This window comes from Pristiophorus japonicus, chromosome 21, assembly GCF_044704955.1.
Source record: "Pristiophorus japonicus isolate sPriJap1 chromosome 21, sPriJap1.hap1, whole genome shotgun sequence".
Lineage (NCBI taxonomy): Eukaryota > Metazoa > Chordata > Chondrichthyes > Pristiophoridae > Pristiophorus > Pristiophorus japonicus.
In genome coordinates, this window is record NC_091997.1 from 7,657,656 (window position 1) to 7,682,442 (window position 24,787).

The 24,787-nt window shown below is 42.6% G+C and overlaps 1 protein-coding gene across 1 annotated transcript in view; it reads right to left on the reverse strand.

The window, feature by feature from the left end:
* Positions 1 to 24,787, reverse strand: part of LOC139233796 (serine/threonine-protein kinase 17A-like) — a 56,904-nt gene that overhangs the window by 20,170 nt on the left and 11,947 nt on the right. Inside the window, exon 2 of the mRNA XM_070864329.1 lies at positions 10,917 to 11,129. Within this exon, the coding sequence (XP_070720430.1) occupies positions 10,917 to 11,129 (213 nt within the window). The remainder of the gene's footprint in view (positions 1 to 10,916; positions 11,130 to 24,787) is intronic.

Below are 24,787 nucleotides of genomic sequence, written 5' to 3' on the forward strand. Positions count from 1 at the left end.
CACCTTGATATTCCAGAAACCTCTCAGAGACTTGCACAACTAGGATATAACTGAACACGACTTACTTTACAAGGCAGCACTAATGCTAATAAAAACCTGCCAAAATTGCAGAGAAATTTGCCCACTTTCAGTGAGTTTACTGTGAAATCAGAAAGCACAATGGCTCTGCATTGAATAGAAGGAGCTCTATAATGTGCTGGTCTGAATTGCTCACATGAAGAGTCTAACAATACTGTACTGCAATGCACAGTGGCTTCTGTAGGCAGAGACATGAATATAAACACAAGACTGGAGAAAAAGAAAAGAAAAAGGTCACTTGGCCCTTGCAGCTCAATTTATCACCAAGGTTATGATGCAGGTCCCACTTGGATATCATTTTCTTCCTTTTCCTAAAATATCAAACAAGTCGATCAATTTATTTGGGAACTTTGCAGAGAGCCCACTATTAACTGAACTTCACCCTGACCAAGTGAGTCTTCCGATAAGGCTCACTTTCCCAAAATATACACTAGACAGCCTCCTAATTCTAGCAAGGAATAACTATTCAAGTACAAGGCTACACAAGATCAGAGATTAAAAGAATGAAACTCATGCAATTGTTGGAAGCCAAAACAGTGCTTCCACAGTTAAACTTTGGTAATTTTTAGCCATGTTGTAGGACAATGAGAAATGTAGCACTGGCGAACGCTATTGACTTATCTAAAAATCAGTGATTAGACGGTGTGCTCTCTCCAGAACCTCCCATCACGGAATGGTGGGACAACGGTAACTGATCAGGACATCACCATACTCAAGTGCTGATTTCTGAACATGGCCATATGCACCTTGTAAGAGCTTTCAAAACAAATACAGGCTGTAGTACAGTCTATTCACATGGAGACCAGTTCAACTAATAATTACCAAGCTAACACCAGTGAGTGGAAGAAGCAAACAGAGATCAAATAGTCATGTGACAGAGACTGGCCAAAATTAGTTTAGATGGAGGAAGTGGAGTAGACCAATATATCTTAATCACAGTCACTTCTTCCTTTCCAACCAAGCATTTTTCTTTCAAAGGGGAACCAAGCTTTCTCAGTAACGGCCCTTTCAAATGCAGACTATCTACTTCGAACATTAACTTTGTAAGTACTTTCCCACCAGGTAGAGTAGCAGATTGTCTGCTAAGCAAATACAATTGGGGATAATCGTCTGCGATGTCTCAGTGTGCAGCACACTCGCCTCTGAGTCAGAAGGTTGTGGGTTCAAGTCCAACTCCAGAGACTAGAGCACATAAATCTAGGCTGACACTCCAGTGCAGTGCTGAGGGAGTGCTGCACTGTCAGAGGTGCCGCCTTTTGAATTAGACATTAAACCGAGGCCTCGTCTGCTCTCTCAAGTGGATGTAAAAATCCCATGGCGCATTTCAAAGAGCGGGGCAGTTATCCCCGGTGTCCAGGCCAATATTTATCCCTCAATCAACATCACTAAAACAGATTATCTGGTCATTATCACATCCTTGTTTGTGGGAGCTTGTGGTGCACAAATTGGCTGCTGTGTTTCCTACATTACAACAGTGGCTACACTTCAAAAAGTACTTCATTGGCTGTAAATTGCTTTGGGACATCCAGGAGTCATTAAAGGCGCTATATAAATGTAAGTTCCTTTTTCTTTCTCTCTCTCTCACTCAGAAAGGCAATGCTTCAAGCCCCACTCCAGGAGGTGGCACATAAACCAGGCCAACACTTCAGTGCAGTATTGTGGGTGTGCTGCATTGCCAGAGATGGTGATTTTCAGATGAGACGTTAAACCAAGGTCCCACCAACCTGGTCAGGTGGATGTAAAAGGTTGCATGACACTAGTTAAAGATCCAAGGAGTTCCCCTTAAATGTCCTGGCCAACATCTAGCGCTAAACCACCACCACCAAGGACAGCTTAATTTTGTACAAATCGGCTGCCGTGTTTCTTACATAAATAGCGATTACACTTTAAAAGTTCTTCACTGGCTGTAAAGGTGCTTTGCAATATCCTCAGGACACGAAAGACCTTATATAAATACAAATTATTTCGCCTTTAATAGGAACATAATGGAACCTGATCATTTTCAGATGGCCACAAGCCCACTTGAGGGAGCAGCAAAATTCTAGAGCTGGGGGCGGGAGAGGGCGGGGATTATATGGCTTCACCTAACTGCTTTTCTGATTGAAAAGGAAAGCACTGCAGGACATAAACACTAAATAACCAGATCTGTGCCCCCATAAGATTTGAATAAGTGGAAATCAATGCTAATTCATCACAACACACTGAACTTTACAGTCCATTAAATGGTCAACAAGGTGGGCGCACTGTGCCATGGGAGTTGGCACTGCCCAATGTGCGTCACTATTGAAGTGGTAGGGGAGGTCATATGTTGGCAAGATATAGTCTGCATGCACAAAACACAGTTATCACTGGTCACTGTAGCTTAGTGTTTAACAAGGGCCCCTTTTTGATCAATCACACGTACATAATGAACAAAGTGACTTTGATACTCTGGGAAACCACCGGGACTTTCTATTATATCTTAAAAATAATTATCTTTCAAGTGCTTTGTAATTACACCGGATCATTCAGGAATCCTGAATCACAATCCTGTTTGTAGAGATTTTTTGTTTTGTTTCGAATAACAGTTGTTGTATTTGATCAAAAATTGTAAAACCGGTTCTGGTATATTTGGTATCTCTTATTCGGGAATACAAAGCTAGTATCAATATTAACAATCATTGCAGAACTATACTTATATAGCGAGTCCTTGAGTTTTTGGCACCGGCTTAGTGCTGTTGCAAAGTATGCTTAGACTAGTGCGAGTTAAACAATTGGTTCACTCTAACATGCAACAAACTTAATGGTTAACAATAAGGCTCTCCCAATCATCTGGCAGGTTAAGGCAGTGTAGAACTGAGTCATACAAACCAAAAGGTCACAGCCTCAAACTCTTGGACTTTAACAGGTAAAACCAGCAGCATCAGCACCCACTGTTGGATAACCTGCTGATATTCATGTCGTTCCAAAGCACTTCATAGCCAATTAAGTGCTTTTGAAGTGTAGTCAGTATCGTCGTCATCATCATAGGCAGTCCTTCGGAATCGAGGAAGACTCTCTAAAAATGAGTTCTGAGGTGACTGAACAGTCCAATCCGAGAACCACAGTCAGTCACAGGTGGGACAGACAGTCGTTGACGGAAACTCAATGTTGTAATGTAGGAATCGCCACAGCCAATTTTCGCACAAGGTCCCACAAACATCAATGTGATCATGACCAGATCATCTGTTTTAGTGATGTTGGTTGAGGGATAAATATTGGCCAGGACACTTTCTGCTGCTCTTTGAAATAGTGCCATAGGATCTTTCAGTCATCAAATATAAAGCTCAGACCTCATCCTTAACACAAAATATACGGCAGAGTCTTCCTCTGTGCACTAGATCGTGCACCTGAGAACTCATTTTGAGAGTGGAAGCGAGTCTTCCTCGATCGAGGGACTGCCTATGGTGATGCACAAGATGCATCAAACCCATAGACTTGTTCTCCATAAATGTGTTTTCGATAAATGTGTTTACAGTTTCACTACACCTAGGTCACAGAGGAAATCTTCCTCCAGTGAGCTTTCTGTAACATGAATAGTTGAGTAGAAGATGACTGTAGGACCTTACTTCTCCATTAAAAAGGGATAGAAAAAGAACGCCCAACAATTCAGATAAAGCGTAATCCAGATAGCTGCAGAGAGTATAAATATCCTTAAAGTGCATGGAGCTTTAGAAGAACGTTGCACTCTTTATAAAAATGGTCAGAGTAACAACACTACATTTCTTCCTCATGAGAGGACTGGAAAAAAAAAATTGCCATTTTATCTGAAGATATGAAGCCATGGAGATGGTGGTCAGTCACCTGAGTGAAATGGGTTTCCTGACTCGTGCAGGTGTCAGCTTTCACCGAACAAACAGAAAGGCAATGTTCAGTGAGCGGCAGGCAATGGTCCCCTTCGTGGTTATCAGCCTGCAGAGTGGATCAAGTATCACAGTGAATGCAGCAGCTTGTTCTCGGACACTTTGCCAACAGGTGATTAAGGCGCTGAAAAGCCACTTGGTGTCAAAACGTTTTCTCTAAAATCGGCATAGGATAATGGGTGGGCTGGGTTGTGCCGCCCATGGACATGTTCAGATGATCTCACAGGCTTCAAGAGTGAAGCTTCAGCAATTTCCTTTGAACCCCAAAGTCCGTTATGTTCTTGAGGGGTAGTGCAGCCAAAAAGTCATTCTCCATTATAATGTGTGATGCTATTTTCAGTCTATTTTTGATGTGACTAGGTTCGTGCAAGATCTGGTGATGGTAGCATGCAAGCTGAACCAGTTATATCTGGTTGTATTTCACTGCATCATCACCATCGTCATCATTATAGGCGGCCCCTCGTATAGAGGATGATTTGCTTCCACGCCAAAACGGGATGAGTTCACAGGTGTTTCAATGATGGACCTCATATTCCAGGTTTCCAACTACATGTTGAAGGGTGGAAGATGCCTGTGCGTGGATTTTTTTAACATGTGTTGGCCGTTGCACACCAGCCACCACACGGGCTTGACAGAGCTAGGTCTTGGTCCAGGGGCAAGGATTACCCAAGACGACTGGAGACCAGCTCTGCTGCACAGACCTTGTGCGCACATATCGCAGTGTGGGCTGGGCCCGTGCTGCCCCTGGGCCCTCGCCTCTTCTGGGCCCCGATCACATCACTCCACGATCCATTGTTTGATTACAGTTTTGTCTGCCATTCTTTGATTCAAATTTACCCGGGCCAGATCAATGATATATGAGTGAATAACAAACCCTGCATATACTTCATAATATACATGTACAGTCACCAATACGCACTCCAATATGAAGGACAATAATACAGGATTACTCTAACAAATGGATCAAAGAAGCCAGTCAAATAAATAATATATATATATATATATATATATATATATAATATATATGTGAATGTTTGCTTTACAGAAGCTAGACGAATTAGCAACCTTAGCGTCCTATCTGAACCAGAGTTGGGCTTCCGACCCCATATCCTCTCCATAACCAAGACCGCCTACTTCCACCTCTAATATCACACGATCTGCCTCTGCCTCAGCTCAGCTGCTGGTGAAACCCTCATTCATGTCTTTGTTACTTCTAGACTTGGCTATTCCAATACATTTCTGGCCAGCCTCCCACCTTGCACCATCCATAAACTTGGGCTGATCAAAAACTCGGCTGCCCATGTCCTAACTTGCACCCAAGTCCTATTCACCCATCACCCCTGTGCTCGCTGACCTACATTGGCTCCCGGTTAAGCAATGCCTCAGTTTTAAAATTCACATCCTTGTTTTCAAATCCCTCCATGGCCTTGCCCTTCCCCTTCCCTATCTCTGTAATCTCCTCCAGCCCCACAAAGCCCCCCCCCCTCCAGCTCCACAAAGCCCCCCCCCTCCAGCCCCACAAAGCCTCCCCCCTCCAGCCCCACAAAGCCCCCCCCACCTCCAGCCCCACAAAGCCCCCCCCCCCCTCCTTCAGCCCCACAAAGCCCCCCCCTCCAGCCCCACAAAGCCCCCCCCCTCCCTCCAGCCCCACAAAGCCCCCCCCCCCCTCCAGCCCCACAAAGCCCCCCCCCCCCCTCCAGCCCCACAAAGCCCCCCCCCCCTCCAGCCCCACAAACCCCACTCCCCTCCAGCCCCAGAGATCTCAGCGCTCCTCCAATTCTGGCCTCTTGGGCATCCCCGATTTAAATCGCTCCACCATTGGTGGCCAAGCCTTCAGCTTCCTAGGCCTTAAGCTCTGGAATTCTCCCCCCTTAACATCTCCGGTACTCTACCTCTCCTACTTTAAGACGCTCCTCGTGTGGTGGAGTGTGGTGCCTAGACGGCTGCAGGCACGGCTGCCAATGGAAGGGCGAGGGGAGGGGGAGGGGGAGGGGGAGGGGGAGGGAATTTTATGGGGGGGGTGTTTTTTGGACTGTTGAAGGTTGCAGAAATAGGAATTCTAGATTCGGCTCAGGTGCATGTTTATCTGGAATTAACCCTACATCAGCACAACGAATTCAATGAAATGAGTCTACTATAGCTCCCTGCAACAACTTGGTTCTGCTAGAGTTGCATTTTGAGATCGGCCCTGTCCTTGCAATTAGTAATCATTTAATTGTTCTTTTAAAAGTCAGATCACTTCACTGTATGATATTTAACTTAACATTTAAAAAGTTGAGGTCCTTTCAGCTGAAATGTTGAAGCTCTTGAGGAAGTGGTGTAAAGGACGTGTGCAAATTCACATTATTTGAGCACATTATTCTCAAATGTTGCTTGCTGAGGTACCATGTGAAACCACCGGATGATAAGTTGCATGTGAAACTGGAGCATGTGCTTCGGGCTGGGTTTTAGAATGAATGTCTAGGCAGACCACAGAACCACTCGCCTCTTCGTGCAGTTGTCTTATCTTTCTTTTTAATGTAAGCCATCTCGAGAATTGCTGATTTGCTGCATTCTCAAACGTCAAGAGTGAGGCTGATGAGATGCAATTTAAATGTTCTGCATGCCCACGGCAAAATGATAGTGACCAATTTCCGTGGCACTGGAAAGCCAAACATTTTGAATGGGACCAGGAAATGTAAAGTTCCAATTTAATTGAGTGAATAAAGGGAAAATGCCTTCTAAAGACAATCCTAATCAAGCGAGACGCTGCAGGTTTTCCAGTTGATGTATGTTAGCTTCTTTTTGATCAACCTTTCTCTCTAGTTTCAGACCAGCTTTGTTATGGGACACCACAATTAGACCAGAAGCTTTGAATAGCATTGCATGTGAGGCACACAAAGTTGAGACCCTATATTTTATGTGGGGAGAGTGCAATCTGGATACTGCCACTACACACTGCAGAATAAACCATACACAACAGAAAAGCTTCAGTAATTTGGAGAATGTAGAACATAATAAGCTGGAACCTATCTTAATCAGTCACCCTAAAAAAAAAATAGAACCCTTTAACTCCCCTGAAGCATCAGTTCGCAAGTACATTGCCTAAGGTACACAAAGCAATATAGACCAAGGCGGCTCTAGGTTCAATGCTTGATCTGTTTTGCATCTGCTGACTTCAGGCAGCAAGGGTACTCTAGTGGACTAAAGTCCCAACATCTGATGGCTCGCGAGTGATTCCTGTCGGAAACTATGCATGCGCAGAGATTGGACGAGGGTAGGATTAGACATGTCTGTACTGTGCCAAGCCCAGTCAAATTGTCTGCCAACACTCACTCTCTCTAAGCTATGAATGGCCACTTGACTGAGGAAGTGAAAGGAAGCCAGGACCTGTGGAACTATCCCAGAATGAGCCTTCAGGAGAGAAATGAAGGCAATTAGAGCAGGAATTTAAAAAAAAAAGAAAAAACTTCAATGCAGCAACTGGATCAAACCACACCATATTTTTACATTAACAGCTGTGGTAGTTAATAAAGTGGCCATTTTCATTCCTACATTTAAATGATACTGTAATCTGCACACTGAAGGGGATGTTGCTCTTTTTTTTTTTAAAAAAAGACTAAAAAAGAGAGAATGAGAGAATTAGTAGATCTACCCCTCGCACTTCAGAAAATACAATCGCTCTTGGACCGTTATTACAGCTAAATAAGCAAGCAATTCAGTACCCGATTACTGTGCGGCCAAAGTCACCTTCCATACAGAATCTTACCTATCCATCTTAGCCTGTGTCACTGGCTCCCGGAGTCCCAGACAAACAAGTTCAAATCCCTCCCTAGCCTCACCCCATCAGACTCCAGCCATACATCACAGCCCACACTTTCTGTTCCTCTCTAATTTACTGCTGGGCCCCCGCCCCCACTGTTTGCCATGCGGCGCCACTGCTTCTGCCATTTTGCCCTGAAAGTCTTTTCAAAAATTCCTTCACTTTGCCATCTTTCTCTGTGACTTTTTTTTTTTAAAAAAGCAATCTTTTTAACACAACCTTCCCGAAACGTGTTTTTGCCCCCCCCCCCCCCCGGACTTGGTGTCCCGATCTCTCCTTTGTAAAAGGAAACACTGTTTTGTTGTGAAAGTTTCTCTCAGGTTGTACAGCAAGTGCTCAACAAGTCTTATGAATGCCGTGGCGGCAAAAAGTCCCAACCAGGCATCCGTGGATTCAAGTGTCACGCTGCCTATCCTCAACACTGACACCACGACGGTGGGATTATTGAGGACCCCTCCCCAGTGAATCACATACAGGCAAACAGCACATGTCCTATTTATACTGTGAACATTCTGGTGCTTGAATTCTATACATTGTGCTTTAATGTTTTACTCCATATACATGGTCCTGCAATGGTGAAGTAGTATCCAGTAACATCAAGTAATGCAGTTTGTGATCAGGCTGCTGCTTTCAACATGCCCAGCTTAGTCATAACCCACAGATTTTGCACAATGGTTCCCAGGGCCATACTGGAGGAAGTTGAAAAGTAAAACCCTGGTATATAGACCAACACCAAGTTATGATCACTTTATATAACCATATATGTCGATATCACTTTGGAGTTTATATCATTTAGAGCCATTGGTCGACAGTTACGGGAGATAGTCTGATTCTGGTTGTGCTGATTAAGTGTTGAAGGATGTGGCTTTACAAACGTGTCTGCTGTTAGAACAGGAAGTGCGTGCGAGGTTCAGCCGTTTCAAGTCATTAATATTCAAGTTCTCATAAAAATGTTTCTTACTTCTATAGTTCAACGTTTTAACAAATAAAAGTCAGCACTGTCTCAGTGAAATGGAAAACATATTTCTTGCTACCTCAGAATTATTGAGTCTTTCTGAATCTTTTCCAAAAATAACAAATCTGCAGGTTTGTGTTAACTTCAACATCCCCAATACTCAGGAGGAGTGTTCTTTCTTTCTTCTCTCTCTCTCTCTCTCTTTCTCTACAAAATCCAGCACCTTAAACTCACTGGGGTAGATATGGGTCTTCACTGCCTGGCCAGTAATCTGATGGGTTGAATCACCTACACATGTCTGGTTTTCATTCCAATGATTTCAATGACAGATTCTCTAAAAGACGGATAATTCCTCCCGTTAGTTCACTGCCAAGGAGGTGAAGGCAAAAATCTATCCCACTATATTTCCACATACTAGATAGATAAACAGCAGCACTCCAATGTATTTGCTATGGAGGGGCTGCAGCTTTGATATCCTGTGGATTAAGGACCTCGCCTGCATCACTGCGGGGAGACACCAAGGTATTTCCCCACAGTGTGCTGGGTCAATCAGCAAGGAGATCTTCCCAGGTTATTTCTGTGCAGCTCCCAATTGTTGGTTCAAAGCAGCACTGTTGGATTAACCAGCATTGGTGCGTGGCCTAGGGAAAACCAAGTGCAAGAAAATACATTTTGTGGGGGAAGTGCCATGTGTGTTAATACTGTATGACCATTTTTCTCAGAAACTTTTGCAATGTCATTTACTTTAGAGTTAACTTAAAATAACCTTGTGGTGAATGTGACTGGCAATGTAATGTGCCTCCAATCATGTTGTATAGACCTTGGTTTAGAAGCCTGTAATGTATGCAGGCAAATAAGGCTCTATAAGAAGCCATCCCTTAATAGCAGTTGCATTTGCCACCTACTAATGCTATAATGGCCAAACTTTACATATTCTTCACCTGCCTTGAGCAACTTGTTTTCAATCCTGAGCATGGCCCATTAACAGATTTAACTGATCAGATCTATTCCCGGGGAAAAGCTCCAGAATTTGGTAAATTAGGTGTGATTCATCTTGTAGTTAAAGAACTTGCAGTTTCTAGCATCTTCATGTGGTATCCCCAAGTGTTTAGCAGCCAATTAATTACTTTTGAAGTGTAGCCATTGATGTTATGTTGTGGCGGAGCCTGGTCTCCAGTCGGCTTGGATCCCCTTGCCACTGGACCAAGACCTTGCTCCGTCAAGCCCGTGTGGTGGCTGATGTGCAACGACCACCCCACGTTAAAACAATTCGCGCACAGGCATCTTCCACCGTTTCAAATGAGTTCATCAGTCACCTGAGTACTCATTTCTAGTGTGGAAGTAAATCATTCTCGACCCCGAGGGACTGCAGATGATGATGAGGTAACATGGTAGCTAATGAAATAAATGACCAGCTAATCTGTTTTGGTTGAAGGATCAATGGTGGTCACTGGGAGAGCTCCCTGCCGTTCTTTCGATAGTGCCATGGGATCTCAAAAATCCACTTGCGCAGGTAGAATGGGCCTTGGTTTACCATCTCATCTAAATGACAGCACTTCTGTCGTTACAGAACTGAAGGATCACCTTAGATTATGTGCTCAAGTCCTGGAGTAAGAACTTAAACCCACAACCTTCTGACTCAGAAATGTGCGTACTACCACTCAGCCAAAATGTCATGCCAATAGATACGGATTTTCAAAAGTGTACGCATGAGGACTGACTAATGTGGTTCTGACTGCTTTGTCATTAAGCTTTCCATCAGATTTTGCTACCATAAGCATTTTAACAACCTTGTGGAAATGGCAAGTCAACAGGTTCTTCGAAGTAATGCACAAAGGGTGTTTCCCTTCCACGTTAATCAACTACATCACCTTTTTCAGAAATATGGGTCTTGTATTCAGTGACTGATAAAATATCCGTAAGTTACTGATATCACAGATGTGGGGTCCGCTTCTCACTGCCCTGGATGAAAGATTTATTAAAAAGAAACATTTGTCCCATTTTCATGCTCATAGAGGCCATGCTTCATATGGTCAGTCACAAAACCATCAGTCTTTACATTATCCGAAAAAAGGACCTATACAGAACAGCAAATGCTGAGATCCGACATCTTGAGATGAGGTGCACATATCATTGAAAAAGAAAATACTCAAATATTTTGCACTGGCAGACAAGGAGAATATCCCAACACTCTACTTACTATTCCAGCACCAGGATGATTTCTGAAGTCGTCTCGTACACTTCATGCAAGTCTACCACGTGAGAGTTGCTTTTTGCCATCTCAAGGATTGCGATCTCGTTAATAATATCCATGCGACAATCCTGCCCTTTCCTTCGCTTCCGTAAGAACTTGCCAGCGTATTCCTTTCCGGAGGCATTTTCCATGCATTTCTTGACAACAGCAAACTTGCCCCTGTGAGCAGAAGTGTTCACATCATTAGCTGCTGTCTCTAGATAAAGCATCGTGTTCAACATGTGCTCTACCCGAGAGTTAGAAGACGACACTCGGGTTTACAACTACCAGGCCATTACTTTAGGTTGGCTTATCATTTCTGAACACTCAGTTGCTACAACCCATGTTAACAATACCCAACTGGACAGTAAGACTGCAGACTTATAGATCATATTTGTACAATGTGTATTGTGGGGAAACAGTCAATGCAGTATTGCTGCAAATTTTACAATTTACAATTATTACAAAACCAGTCTAAAATCTCATCTGGTGATCCCTTGCTCTAACCTGGGACTATCGGTAGTATAAATAGTACAACACCATCCCAAAGTGCCAGCCTTCAAGATCACGGTGGAAATGCAGCCAACTAGGAAAGTCTGATCTGAAAGTATTGCATGACATTATCTCTGACCTATTACAATGCCAAAAATTAAATCATGATTGCAATCGGGGCAGAGATCTCCCCCTGTTTTGAAGGTAGGGTAAATGAGACCTACTCGGGCTGCAACAGAAGACCATCCGGATCGGATATAATTCTGCTTGAGATGGATAAGAAATTGAAATGGGGATCCAAAACATATGGAAGGATGAGGAAGAAGTGCTCCTCTCCTCACTATTTGATACAGCTCATGTCTTTGTGCTCCAAATTCTGGATTTTCCTTCAGTGCATCCAACCCAACTCTTTATATGGTTGTGCCTTTGGACTAAGTCCTCAGGAATGGAAAGCAGATTTCTTTTTATTTTGCTAAAAGCCCAGAAATGGCTGAACAGTTACAAACAGTACCTTTTCCCCATTTACTTTAATGGCTATTTTAATGAGCTGGAAACTTCCAACGGCCATGCATGTCAGACCTCAATTATGGGCAGAACCAAGGAGCTCGAGATGCTTGTGGTCTTTTCATACCATTCATTTCCAATTTTATACATTGCTTAAATTAGAAAAATACAAACACTTTAAGGAAGCATACGGAATGTTAATGGTGTAATTCACCTCAGCGATAATGTTGCAATTATTACGGCAATTGCTGAAAATTAAAATATCTTCACCTCTAAAATAGTTTGCCTTTTTGCAGTTTTTCACATCTCAAAATATTGCATGCGAGCTTTACTGGAATGCAGTGAATTCCCTGGAGTCACCACATTTTTTTCCCTTGAATTATTTTTTTAAAAAAAAGTCTTTTCTCAAGTTCAGTAGAATGTGGTGGTTTGGCCCACTTCCAAATATCTTTGAACTTGCAGCATGGAAGCAGAGTGAGTCACAAAACATTCATGTACTTTATGCTGTTCTGAAGACAGTTTGGAAAAAGATTATGTGGCACACAGTTCCAAACGTGACATTTACTCATTTATTTGGTTCCCCACCCCCCATGCCCAAATTTCCTCCCTTCATTATCCTATCCAACCCTCCAGCATGTTTTAATCTGGTGGGCAGTGAGAGGGAGGCAACAGGAGATCTTCTTCTCAGGTTTACAACTTTGGAAACATTTTGGTAGTCAAAGGGCTAGCAGAAAAGGTCACTGGGTTTTATTAAGCCAAGTATTGAAAAGTGTGTTTCTCAGCTAAGATGTGGCGTGATATTTTCAGTTTGAGCCACTGCTACATTCTCTAGTAGGTGCAGATGTGGTAACATCAACCACAGGTCTAAAATATGGCCTGGAGTTTAGGCACCCAACCTTTCATGTAGCTAGACTTCAATCTAACGGCACAATATGAGTCAGCCAAATGTGGTTAAATACTCCGTCACGACAGAGCATGCAAGGCCAGTACCAGATAGTAAGAATTTCCTCCATTTATTGCTCCACATAAAGGCCAACCAAAGAAAGCATCCAGCAGTTAATAACAACTTAAAATGAGAAGTGGTTATCCTGACCATGACACCAAGAGTGTCTAACCTACTCCAATATTTTTTACTGAAGATAATGATTACCAAGCCAACATCCTTGGCAACTAAATATTTTGACTCGTGGTCAAAATGTTATAATTATTTGATGCTCACTATGTACCAAACTGCTTAATCCTTACAACTGCGTTTAATAATTTTATTCAGTTTAACATTTTAATTTTCCAGTTTAAAACAGTAATTACAACCGAATGATAGATATATGGGTTTCATGATCCGACTTATCAGGGCCAAAGACCTTAGTTTGGGTCAGAGTAAATTTCGGTCCCAGGTTGCTGCATTTAAATGAATGTTAGCAACATAATATATCTGACTAAAGGACCAACAGGGTGTGGGGATATGCTTATAGTCGGTGTTGCTGCTAGCGAGTGCAGAGCTCTTTTGAATTTCATACACTTCAGTTTTCTTGTTTTAAATGTGTGGTTTTTGACACCAGAGGTGCTCTCCATCAGGGCCAATTTACTAGCAATATGGAAGTTGCTAACGGGACCAACAGAAATAAAGAGAGGTGTATTGAATAGAATGGAAAGGAATATGCTTGGAAGCAACAACAGGAAAGAGAAAAGAGTCAAGAATATGGGAAGAGGTAAAATAACATGAAAGACAGGATTATAAAAATACTGCAGGGTAGACACAAGTGAGAAAGGCATAAAATTAGAGCTATCCACAGTGCAATCAGATGACTATTCAAGTCTATCTGAAGGACTAATCCTGCTTCAAGTGGCACAAAAGGGTTGGATATATTCAGACATTCTATATTGATCACTGCTTGTAATGATCAATTATTTAAAACAATCAAAATCTGATGACCAAAACCAGAACCCATCTGCTACTGCAATTTTTCATCGTAACGAGCCCAAGTGGCAGTTTCTCATTATTGAAAGTCAATTGCCCCAGTTGTGACATTGCTATTCTGCACCTGAATAAGTAATGGTATTATTAATAGACAGTTACATTGTCCTTAGAAAGAGAATGAACTGGTTAACTATATGACCATTGCTGCTCAATACTCAACAGCGCTTTAAGTAGCCCAACAAAGCTGCACAGTTTTTAGTCGAAGGTAATGGATGAAATAAAATAAAAGCGCCATCATTTCATCATAGCACTTGTATTCTGATCAGGATTTGGAGAGAAGAGGCTGATCAGCTATATAATCAGCTCCTGAGGAGCACGGCTCAGTAATGCAGTACTCATTGTGGGATCAGTGGTACACACTACAGATTGCACACACTACAGATTGCACACACTACAGATTGTAAAGATTGTACACACTACAGATTGCACACACTACAGATTGTAAAGATTGTACACACTACAGATTGCACACACTACAGATTGCACACACTACAGATTGCTAGCTTCTCAATCAATCACATTGCTCATTTGGGCCACTAGATTCCACTGTAAATTCAAAATGCTTTGTTTCAGAAGAAGATATAAAGCAGTTAGGAAACATGGAAAGCTTACTCCACCAAACCATTTAGTCACTCCTTAAAATGGACACGAGGGTAATTATTCAAACACAATCTTTGAATACACCTGGACTTCATCTCTGAATGACACCAGGTTACTGTTTTTTTTTAAAAAAAGGTTCGTTTGGATACTTGTAAGACTATATTACAATGGACAGAAGAATGTATTACATACATGAACCTGGGTTAGCTGCCACAAACTGTTCCTGCCTACATATAATGTCCACTAGGTACAAATATAGCCAAATTTCAAGATGTGATTTAAAAAGTACCCACAATACATCGTTTCACAGCTTTGCTAGCAGAATAAGTAATTAAAAATGTAAATATTAGTTTTTAAAAACTGTGCTCTCGTAATTACATTTGGAACCAAGTGTCTTATTAAAACACCTGATGGCATCACACAGAGAGTGTTAACTCATAACTCCTTACTTTACCAGAAAGACTGATTTACAGAGTGTTACTGGGAGCAATTGATGTGCTAAACACTTGAATCCACCAAAGTGCACAATCTGGTTACTGAGCTCTAACTAAACCCTGAGCTTTAACTAAACCCTGAGCTTTAGGCCCAGGATGATTTGGTCCAAACACTGGACCCATAACACACCAGCTCTATACTAGTTATAATCACAGTCGTTAGCTCAGTAGGTGTATGAATGTAGGTGGGGAAAGAAAGTTTCTCCAAAACAGAAGTGAGTGGGCAAGTTTCCTCAAAAGTAAAATGTAATACTTTGAGGCACATATCAAAATGTCGAGTTGTAATAAAAATTGATTAAATTAGATGGGACCTTTTCTGGAGCAATCTGTTTTGATCATTAGTTTACATCAACTGACTTGCCAAAAATCATATGAGGAATTGGCATACACCTTATTCCTTCACACCAGTTTGGAAGAAAATTCCTTAGAGAAGTTTCTGTGCTTCAGACTGGGAAAGACTGTAAATAATTCATAATCTTTCAGCTTCTTGCTGAGAAGATCAGGAAGAAACACCAGTTAGTAAGTTGAAAGGACATGGAAGAATTTTCACAAAGTATTGGCAGAAACCAGTTATCATTGGATTTCTAGAGTACGCATACACAGTGCTCCAAACATTGGGAGTCAATTGTATACTCAAACTGAATTTAAATTAAACATATTTCACTACAAATATATCAATGTATATATTTTTTGTTCATTCCACATGTTTGGCACCACACAGGGCTGACACGGAGTTGTCATTGAACTGTAGGCTGACCAAATATATATCTAGTCACAAAAAATCTGCAAAGGGATATAAACAGGCTAAGTGAGTGGGCAAAAATTTGGCAGATGGAATACAATGTGGGAAAATGTGAGGTTATCCACTTTGGCAGAAAAAAAAATAGAAAAGCAAATTATAATTTAAATGGAGAAAAATTGCAAAGTGCTGCAGTACAGCAGGACCTGGGGGTCCTTGTGCATGAAACACAAAGTTAGTATGCAGGTACAGCAATTAATCAGGAAGGCAAATGGAATGTTGGCATTTATTGCAAGGGGGATAGAGTATAAAAGCAGAGAAGTCCTGCTACAACTGCACAGGGTATTTGTAAGGCCACACCTGGAGTACTGCGTACAGTTTTGGTCTCCGTATTTAAGGAAGGATATACTTGCATTGGAGACTGTTCAGAGAACATTCACTAGGTTGATTCCTGAGATGAGGAGGTTAACTTCAGATGAAGATAGGCTGAGTAGGTTGGGCCCACACTCATTGGAGTTCAGAAGAATGAGAGGTGATCTTATTGAAACAAGATAACGAAGGGGGCTCGGCAAGGTGGATGCAGAGAGGATATTTCCACTCATGGGGGGAAACTAAAACTAGGGGACATAGTCTCAGAATAAGGGGCTGCCCATTTAAAATGGAGACGAGAAGGAACTTCTTCTCTCAGAGGGTTGTAAATCTATGGAATTCTCTGCCCCAGAGAGCTGTGGAGGCTGGGTCATTGAATATATTTAAGGCAGAGATAGAGATTTTTGAGCGATAAGGGAATAAAGGGTTATAGGGCGTGGGCAGGGAAATGGAGCAGAGTCCATGATCAGATCAGCCATGATCTTATTAAATGGCAGAACAGGCTCAAGGGGCCTACTCCTGCTCCTATTTCTTATGTTCACTATACAATATAAACTTGAGTGTTTCATTCAACCCTACTCTTTGGTTCAGTTGAACTGGGTTCAAATGAACAAATGCTGCTTAATCATTCTGGAGAGTGATGTAAAATCCCATTTCTGAACTTACAAAAGCACAGGAGCAACCAGATGATTATTAACAGACCTTGGGGTTGTTATGTATACGTGAGCAGTTTATTATACAATCACTTTGTAGTGCAAGGCTGATAAAGCAAGCAAGAGCTGTTGCACGCAAGCTTTCTTAGATGTCATTGCATTTCTGATAACAGGCTCTGAACAAAGAAAGGACCTGGCACCTGAATCAGTGTGTGGACTTGAACCAGAGTTGATCTTATCCAGATGATTACAAACCTCACTGCTCAAGCTACAATTGTCCAAGGGAAGGCACTGCGATCAACTTGGGTTTTTAAAAAAAATTTTATTTGCTCAAACTCTATTGTAAATTCACTTTTACTGTTAAGTCAGTGACTAATCATTAATAGTAACTGTTGAAGGAATGTGAGGAGATTGGACAACCAGCTATTGCCATTATCCTTTGTACCTGGAGAAGCGACTGTCATTTCAGTATCTGACACTTGGCAAATACACCGGAACCTTTTACCTTTCGGTTGTGCTAACTTTTGGAGTCATTAGTAAGTTGGGCATGATGTGATGGGGTTCTTCTGCACCAGATCTGTTAGCTTTCATTGTCACATAGGGGTCAGATTCCTTGCAAACATTTGGGGAATCCAACAACAACTTCCATTTCCATAGAACCTTTAACATTGAAACAACACCCCAAGGCACTTCAGAGGCTCAAGGGAAAAAAGCAACAAAGAGGGCGAAATTAGGAGGAGGAGTGACTAAATGTTTGGTTGAGGTAGTTTTTAAAAAAAAAGAAGGGTCTTGCAGGACGAGAGGGTAGTGGAGAGGTAGGAGATGGTAAGGGAGGGAGCTCCAGAAGGTGGGGACTTGGACAAAGCCACCAATGGTGAGGCCAAGGGAGAGGGATGCACCAAAGGCCAACATCTGAGGAACAAAGTGTTTGGGAGGGGAGGTGGAGACAAGGAATGGGAACGGGATTAGAGGAGAAGGAGATGGGTCTTGTGGATGAGATGAGCTTCAAGATGGCATATGGGGAGATAGGAGAGAAACCAGAGACACAGGTTCAGGGAAAGAGCAGCGGGAGCCTGGGATGTGGTCTGTCTTGGTGGGTCAGGGAAAGTAGGCAGTGGGGTGGGGGGGGGGGGGGGGTTGGAGCAGCAGAGGGAGCTGAATGGATGGTGTTAAATTTAGTGACAAAGAAGTCGATGAGCTCTTAGCTCTTTTTGTTGGAGGTTAGAGTGGAGGAGGCGGAGGAGAGGGGTTTAATGAGATGGTCTATAATGGAGTAAAGAAGTCAGGAGTGATCTTTGCCCTTCAGGATGATCCTGTAGTTCGTGGTTTTGGCAGAAAAAAAGTGAGGCTTGATAGCACTGGGTTTGGTCTAGCCAAATCTGGTGATGGATGGCTAAGCTAGGAATAAGAGAGTAGAAATTGATGATAGTCACTTCAGAGACTTCCTGGAAACTAGGGATGATCAGTAAACTCAAAATGGGCAGACCCTTCAAATTGATACTGTCACCAGATAGGTGAGTTGCCACAGCACGAGATTTGTAAACAGAGGAAGACTTAATGAGGCATATTAATAGGACAATGAGTGCACATCATTTTACTTTATACAATTAGATTGCAAGGCTAGCAGTGGAGCAGATGTCAAATTACCCACAAGAGCAGGTTATTCATGGGAACTGTGAATGTAGCCTGTCTGACAACTCACTAACATAGTTTGAGTACCCATCTAAGGAATGGTAGACATTGGCATTGTTACCTTTAGTCCAAATTTCCAGAAGTATAATTCGTGCTCCTCTTACATATAATGAACCAAAAAGTAGAATAAATAAGGGCAATTCGACCTTGAAGACTGCAAGGGGGAGAAATACGAGAAGCAACAGTTTGCTTTATCGAATGTGCAGTGCGATCACATGGTGCACCCAAAGATGTTGGCCCGAGGCCTGATCGATACTGGGCCTCAGGCCTCACTGCAAGAATGCGGCGAGCTGCGGATGCCAAGTGGGTGTCACAATGTAGCTTGCTGCGCAGGGTCATAGGAACCCAGGCCGGCTCAGATGTCCAACCAGCCCAACAGGTAGGTCCTGGGGGAGGGGAAATCAAATGGGGTCAGGCCCAGGCTAGACTGTCCCTGCTCCACAGCAATGAAATTGTAAAAGGTTCTTCCTTCCTTTTCCGCTGGCAGCCTCCGGCTGTTCCTTCAGAGACCGCTGGTTAGGCCACCAAAGACCTCGAACAACTGGGCGGAATGCAAGGTTGCAGGCTTCGCCCAGTTGAAGACCAATTTTGATTGGGGCCCTACAACTGACTTTCGGACAATCATTTTCATGCGCCCGGCACCAAAGGCCAGTTGGGCAACCTGCAGACACAGAAATGGCTGGCTTCCAATTCGGCTGCAGACACACTTCCGGAGGAAATCGGGCCCAGAGAGATCATGACACGAAACATGTCCCTCCACCTTCAAATTGTTTGGCCAAAATACGCAAGAGGCGAGGTTGAATTTCTCCCCAATGAACCTTTATCTCTACCCCTAGTTCATAATAAAGGGGGCCTCGATGTTGTCAGCTACTGTCCGATATTCATTTCTTCTACACCTCATCATCATAGGCTGTCCCTCGGAATCGAGGAAGACTTGCTTCCACTCCTGAAGCGAGTTCTTTGGTGGCTGAACAGTCCAATGCGGGAGCCACAGAATCTGTCCCAGGTGGGACAGATTGTCGTTGAGGGAAGGGGTGGGTGGGACAGGTTTGCCGCACGCTCTTTCCGCTGCCTGCGCTTGATTTCTGCATGCTCTCGACGTTGAGACTCGAGGTGCTCAGCGCCCTCCTGGATGCGCGTCCTCCACTTAGGGCGGTCTTTGGCCAGGGATCCCAGGTGTCAGTGGGGATGTCGTACTTTATCAGGGAAGCTTTGAGGGTGTCCTTGTAACGTTTTCTCTACCCACCTTTGGCTTGTTTGCCCTCAATGACATTTCTCGTTACACTCCATGTATGTCATATCCCGTCTGGTTAATGTGGCAGCATTTCTTGTTCTGAGGCGCTGACAAATTAAGAAAGCTTTGCACACAGCAGGATTCCTGGCTCCATGCCATAGTACTTATTTCTTCACCTTTTTGGCTGTAAAATTCCATTGGTGACAAATGATGACACACAGCAGTTGTTTGTTGCAATGTGCCACCTAGAACCTGCATTCCCTTTCGACTCAAACACAGGCTGGGGCAGGTCAGTAGTTGTCATTGTTTGTTACACACATAATGCACTGTTTTACGAGAAATACAAAATATAAAAGCAAAAGCCATAAGAAAGGGCAGCCTTAGTGTGACTGGAATAAAAAGAGGAATTCAACAAGTCATTTAAATTTCTTTAAAGTCAATAATCGTAAAGGAAGATTGTTTTGCTGAGGAAGGTTTTGAAAGGACTTTCTAAAGCAATCAAGTAAAGTCCCAATTCAAAGAACGCTCTGGGGACTGCTAGGAATGGTGGTTTCACTGTAATTGCTCCACTTGTTAAGCGTGAATGTGATGTTTCCTTACTTTATATATATTTTACTCAAAGACACATGACTTATGGGGTATGGAGGTGGGTTTGAGCCGACATACATGGAGTGTAATGAGAAATGTCATTGAGGGGCAAAAGAAATGAATATCAGACAGAAGTTGACACCATCAAGACCCCCTTAGTATGAACTAGGGGTAGAAGTGAAGGTTCACTGGGGGAGAAAGTCAAGCTCGTCTCTTGCGTATATTGACCAAAAAATGAGAGGTTGGAAAGACATGTTTCGGGTCATGATCTCTCTGGGCCAGATTTCCTCCAGAAGTGTGTCTGCAGCCAAATTGGAAACCAGCAACTTCCGGGTCTGCAGGTTGCCCAACTGGCCTTTGGTGCCGGGCGCATGAAAAGTATTGTCCCAACGTCTGTTGGAGGGCCCCGATCGAAATTGGTCTTCATTTTTTTTTTTTTATTCGTTCATGGGATGTGGGCACCACTGGCAAGGCCAGCATTTATTGCCCATTCCCAACTGCCCTCGAGAAGGTGGTGATGAGCCACCACCTTGAACTGCTGCAGTCCGTGTAGTGAAGGTACTCCCACAGTGCTGACTTTGTTACAACTGAGTGACTGACTTGCTAGGCCATTTCAGAGGGCAGTTAAGTGTCAACCACATGGCTGTGGATCTGGAGTCATGTATCGGCCAGACCGGGTAAGGATGGTAGATTTCTTTCACTAAAAAAGGACATTAGTGAACCGGTCGTGTTCGTCCAACAATCCGGTAGTTTCATGGTCAGCATTTTATTATTCCAGATTTAATTTAAATTCCCCCAGCTGCTGTGGTGGGATTTGAATTCACGTCTCCGGATTACTAGTCCAGGCCTCTGGATTACTGGTCCAGTAACATTACCACTGTGCTACTGTACCTCCTAGCCCAAACTATGCATGATATCTGGACCATGTTGCTCGAATAGAATGCCACCTGTCTCTCAGGAGCTGTGCAGCCAGACATTTCAAGTCTCACCCTCCCCACTTTAGAGAAGGAAGAGGAGGCAGGGTTTGTATTGGGGCAGGGGAAGGGGGTTCTAAAAATGGAGAGTAGGGGGGGGGGTGGTGGGAATATGTGAAAAAGAATAAAAGGGGGGAAAAAAAGACAATAATAAATAACTGAAGAAACTTCTCCAGTTTATGTAACATCACAGATCAGCCATGTCAGGATGTGATTGAATGGCAAAATAGGCTCAAGGGGCTGAATGGATTTCTCCTGTTGCTATTTTTATGATAATAGAGTCTCAGGAATCCATTGTGGCTTTTATACCTCTCAGAAAAGAAGTATTTCATGGCCGACTAGAATTATTTCATATTTTGACACACCACACATTTTGGGCCCTCCTTCCCCCAAAACATAGTATTCTGTATTTTCAATTCCAGTGAGATACAACAAACAACACGCACAGGGAGACCCACCACACGGTTCTGGATTCACACCATAAGAGACTAATTTATGTCTTGCATGATAATGAGTGGCGCTTTACAGACCCCACAAGATGGCATATTAAGGAGACAGGGCAAATTAATTTATGGCCAACACGTGCTGGAATTACTTAAAACTGTTTTTGTAAATGTCTTGCTAAAATTATTCCCAAAAGGCATTTAGATTCATTCTCAGTTAACCCCTTTAACAGAACCTCGGGTTTTCTGCTGTGGTTAATGTTTGATGTGTTTTGAACATTTACAGAGCTCATCAGTTTAGAGTGCATACTAGATGAATGACATCTGTTCTCATGGCAATCACTTGTTTAAAATGCAGCAAGATGGAGAAAGGCTGTCTACTATACAAAATGAAAATGTGCGCTGAAGATCTAAAGGAGAATTAATAGGGTCCACAAAGTATTTGGTTCAGATCGCAATGGGTGGGAAGGTCCATGTTAGGTCTTCCAAGTGCAATATCATCTCAGTAGAACACACTCTGATGCACTAAACCTTCTGATACAAGGTCACACTGCTTACAGCTCTCTTACTAATAGAGGAATCATTTTGAATGCATCACAATAACATGCCTGTTGGTATAACTCACTTTTTTGTGTGGGTTTCAAAGTTAGAGACAAGGTTCTTTAGGATGTCTGTCATCCTGAATCATATCACCAACTGTGCTGGTTAGGGCTCGGTGTTCTAATAGGTTATGGTACTTCTAGTCATTGTTAAATGGCACTTTAGTAGATGTTTCATGCTGTATTACATTGCTCAATGCATGCAAGCAATATCAGAGCTTATGGACAGGTGAAAACAAAGTACAGGAAAAGACCAACTGGTCCATCAGGTCTTCATGTAATGAAACAAAGAACAGATTGATGGGAGTGGATTATCAGGCTGTAAAATGTTTGAGAGGTTTGGTTCATATTATGTTATTAACGATGCAAGTTTTAGTGCTTGACACAGTTCAAACTTGAGGGAGTTTGTTGCTCATTGAATCTGGTTTCATCAGTACCAGTACAACTGTAATCACCAAATCTTGTGGTGTGATTGTCACATAACCGGAAGGGACAAGCAATATGTCCAAGATCCCAGTGGCAGGCCCAAGAGATTTTTTTTTTTTTTTAAATGAGAATACAATGTGAGGTTTATCAGTTGACAGAAAAAGATCAGCTTGCTGAATAACAGCATGTTCTATTTTACTGGGACCCAATATTCCTGTAGATGGCACATAGCCTACTTTCTAAATTGGCCTCTGGAGCCACTTAAACAAAAGTTTCATCCATCAGTTTACTGGTTTATCAGTCACCGAGCCCAAACTAACTACACGGATATATTCTATGTGCAGAGTGGGATATCACTTTAATCTGATGTAAAATACTTCATCGCAATGACATCACAAAGAACCAGAGCATCCTTTAGAATAATAATGATTGGTCATGACTGGCCAACTACCAATGAAAGCTAAGTTTATGAGTAAAGCAGCTATACCCATTAGAGTTACAAGTCTGCGTTAAACCAGTCTATAGAATGCTATAGAAGCGTGAGCAGAATGAAACTTGCTATACTGAATTCTGTAGAACCTATCATAGGATTACACCCTTCAAGGAAACACTGGGACCCTCCTATGAATAGTGATGAACCCCGGGCTCTCACTGATCCACACTCAGATGGTTAAGTGGAAGATTCCCTACACAATTCATTTCTCAGTACATCCATGGTACAGGTCTCATCATTGTGTGGGTTTTCTTTGGAAATCCAAAGAATGTGATTTAAATAGATTACTGGCCAGCTGGTGTGAAAGCATTCTTGTAACATTACACTGTTGTGACAATCAACAGTAAATTTTGTGTTATCTAAATGTAAAATGATAACAGGTAGTGGAAAATTAAGCCCAGCATTCAAATGACACTTAGAAAACAGATTGATCTTTGCACTCAAACGTTTATTACAGCACCAGCTTTGATTAGCTAACAGCTTATGAACATAGAAACAGGAGTAGGCCATTCAGTACTTCGAGCCTGTTCAACCATTCTATTAAATCATGGCTGATCTGTCCCTCCACTATCTACCTGCCTTTGCTAGAAATAAAAATCATACATACTATGATAATTTACTCTATAGTTATGTTCTTACTGCCCTACAGTTTGCAAAAGTAATTTTGTTAAATAGCATTGGATCACCAGAGTGCAGGAAAAGAGGAATGTCAGCTCGAGAGTAGTGTCCGCCTATCGGGGAACCTGCCTGCTTTTCCATCCAAAAGTACTGCACCCCTGACAATACAACATTCAGGGCATGACTGATGGTGGCCAATATGTCTCGCACACTCTTCTTTGACTTTGTCCTAGCAAGCTTGTGAAATTGTTTGATTTCCACGAGCAACATGTTTTAGATAAGTAACACGAATGCATATCGCTTGAAGTCTGAAGTGGTGATTGGACTACTCACACAGCGCTTTATTGAAGAGGGACATGAATCACCAACTACACAGTACATCTGTTTAATAAATTAAGCATATCATCATCAGTCTTCATTACAGTAGCAGCCCTTTATGTTATTAAGGCATTTTACTCTTAAAATTAATGCCACAAAGATGGATAGTCAGGAACGCTTAGGATGGAGATGCTGACAAGAAATGGAAAGAGGCCCCTGTGAAAATACTGAAAAACTGTCAAGCGATGTTCTATAAACATAACTGTCAACACCAACAGTCTGATAAACTCACCGGCACAGAAATACTGAGGCCGTTTAAAAATAAAAGTACTTTTTAAAATAAAAAGCACTCTGCAGAGTTAGCTGATGTCACTGGGCAGCAGTTAGGATACCAAACTGGCCTCTCTGTCCCTGGGCAACGAAAGGAGAGTGTTCCTGGTCCTGTCTGTATTGCACTGATCCCTGCTGAAAGATGCATGTGCAGACATCAGATGAGAACAGGAAAGGGCTTGAGTGTGATGCCCTTGACCTGATAACTGGTACTTAGTGTCTCAGCTTGTACATGAAGAACAACACTTGGATGAGATACTGAAGAACTTCAGGCTCTGTGGAGCTATGGCAAGA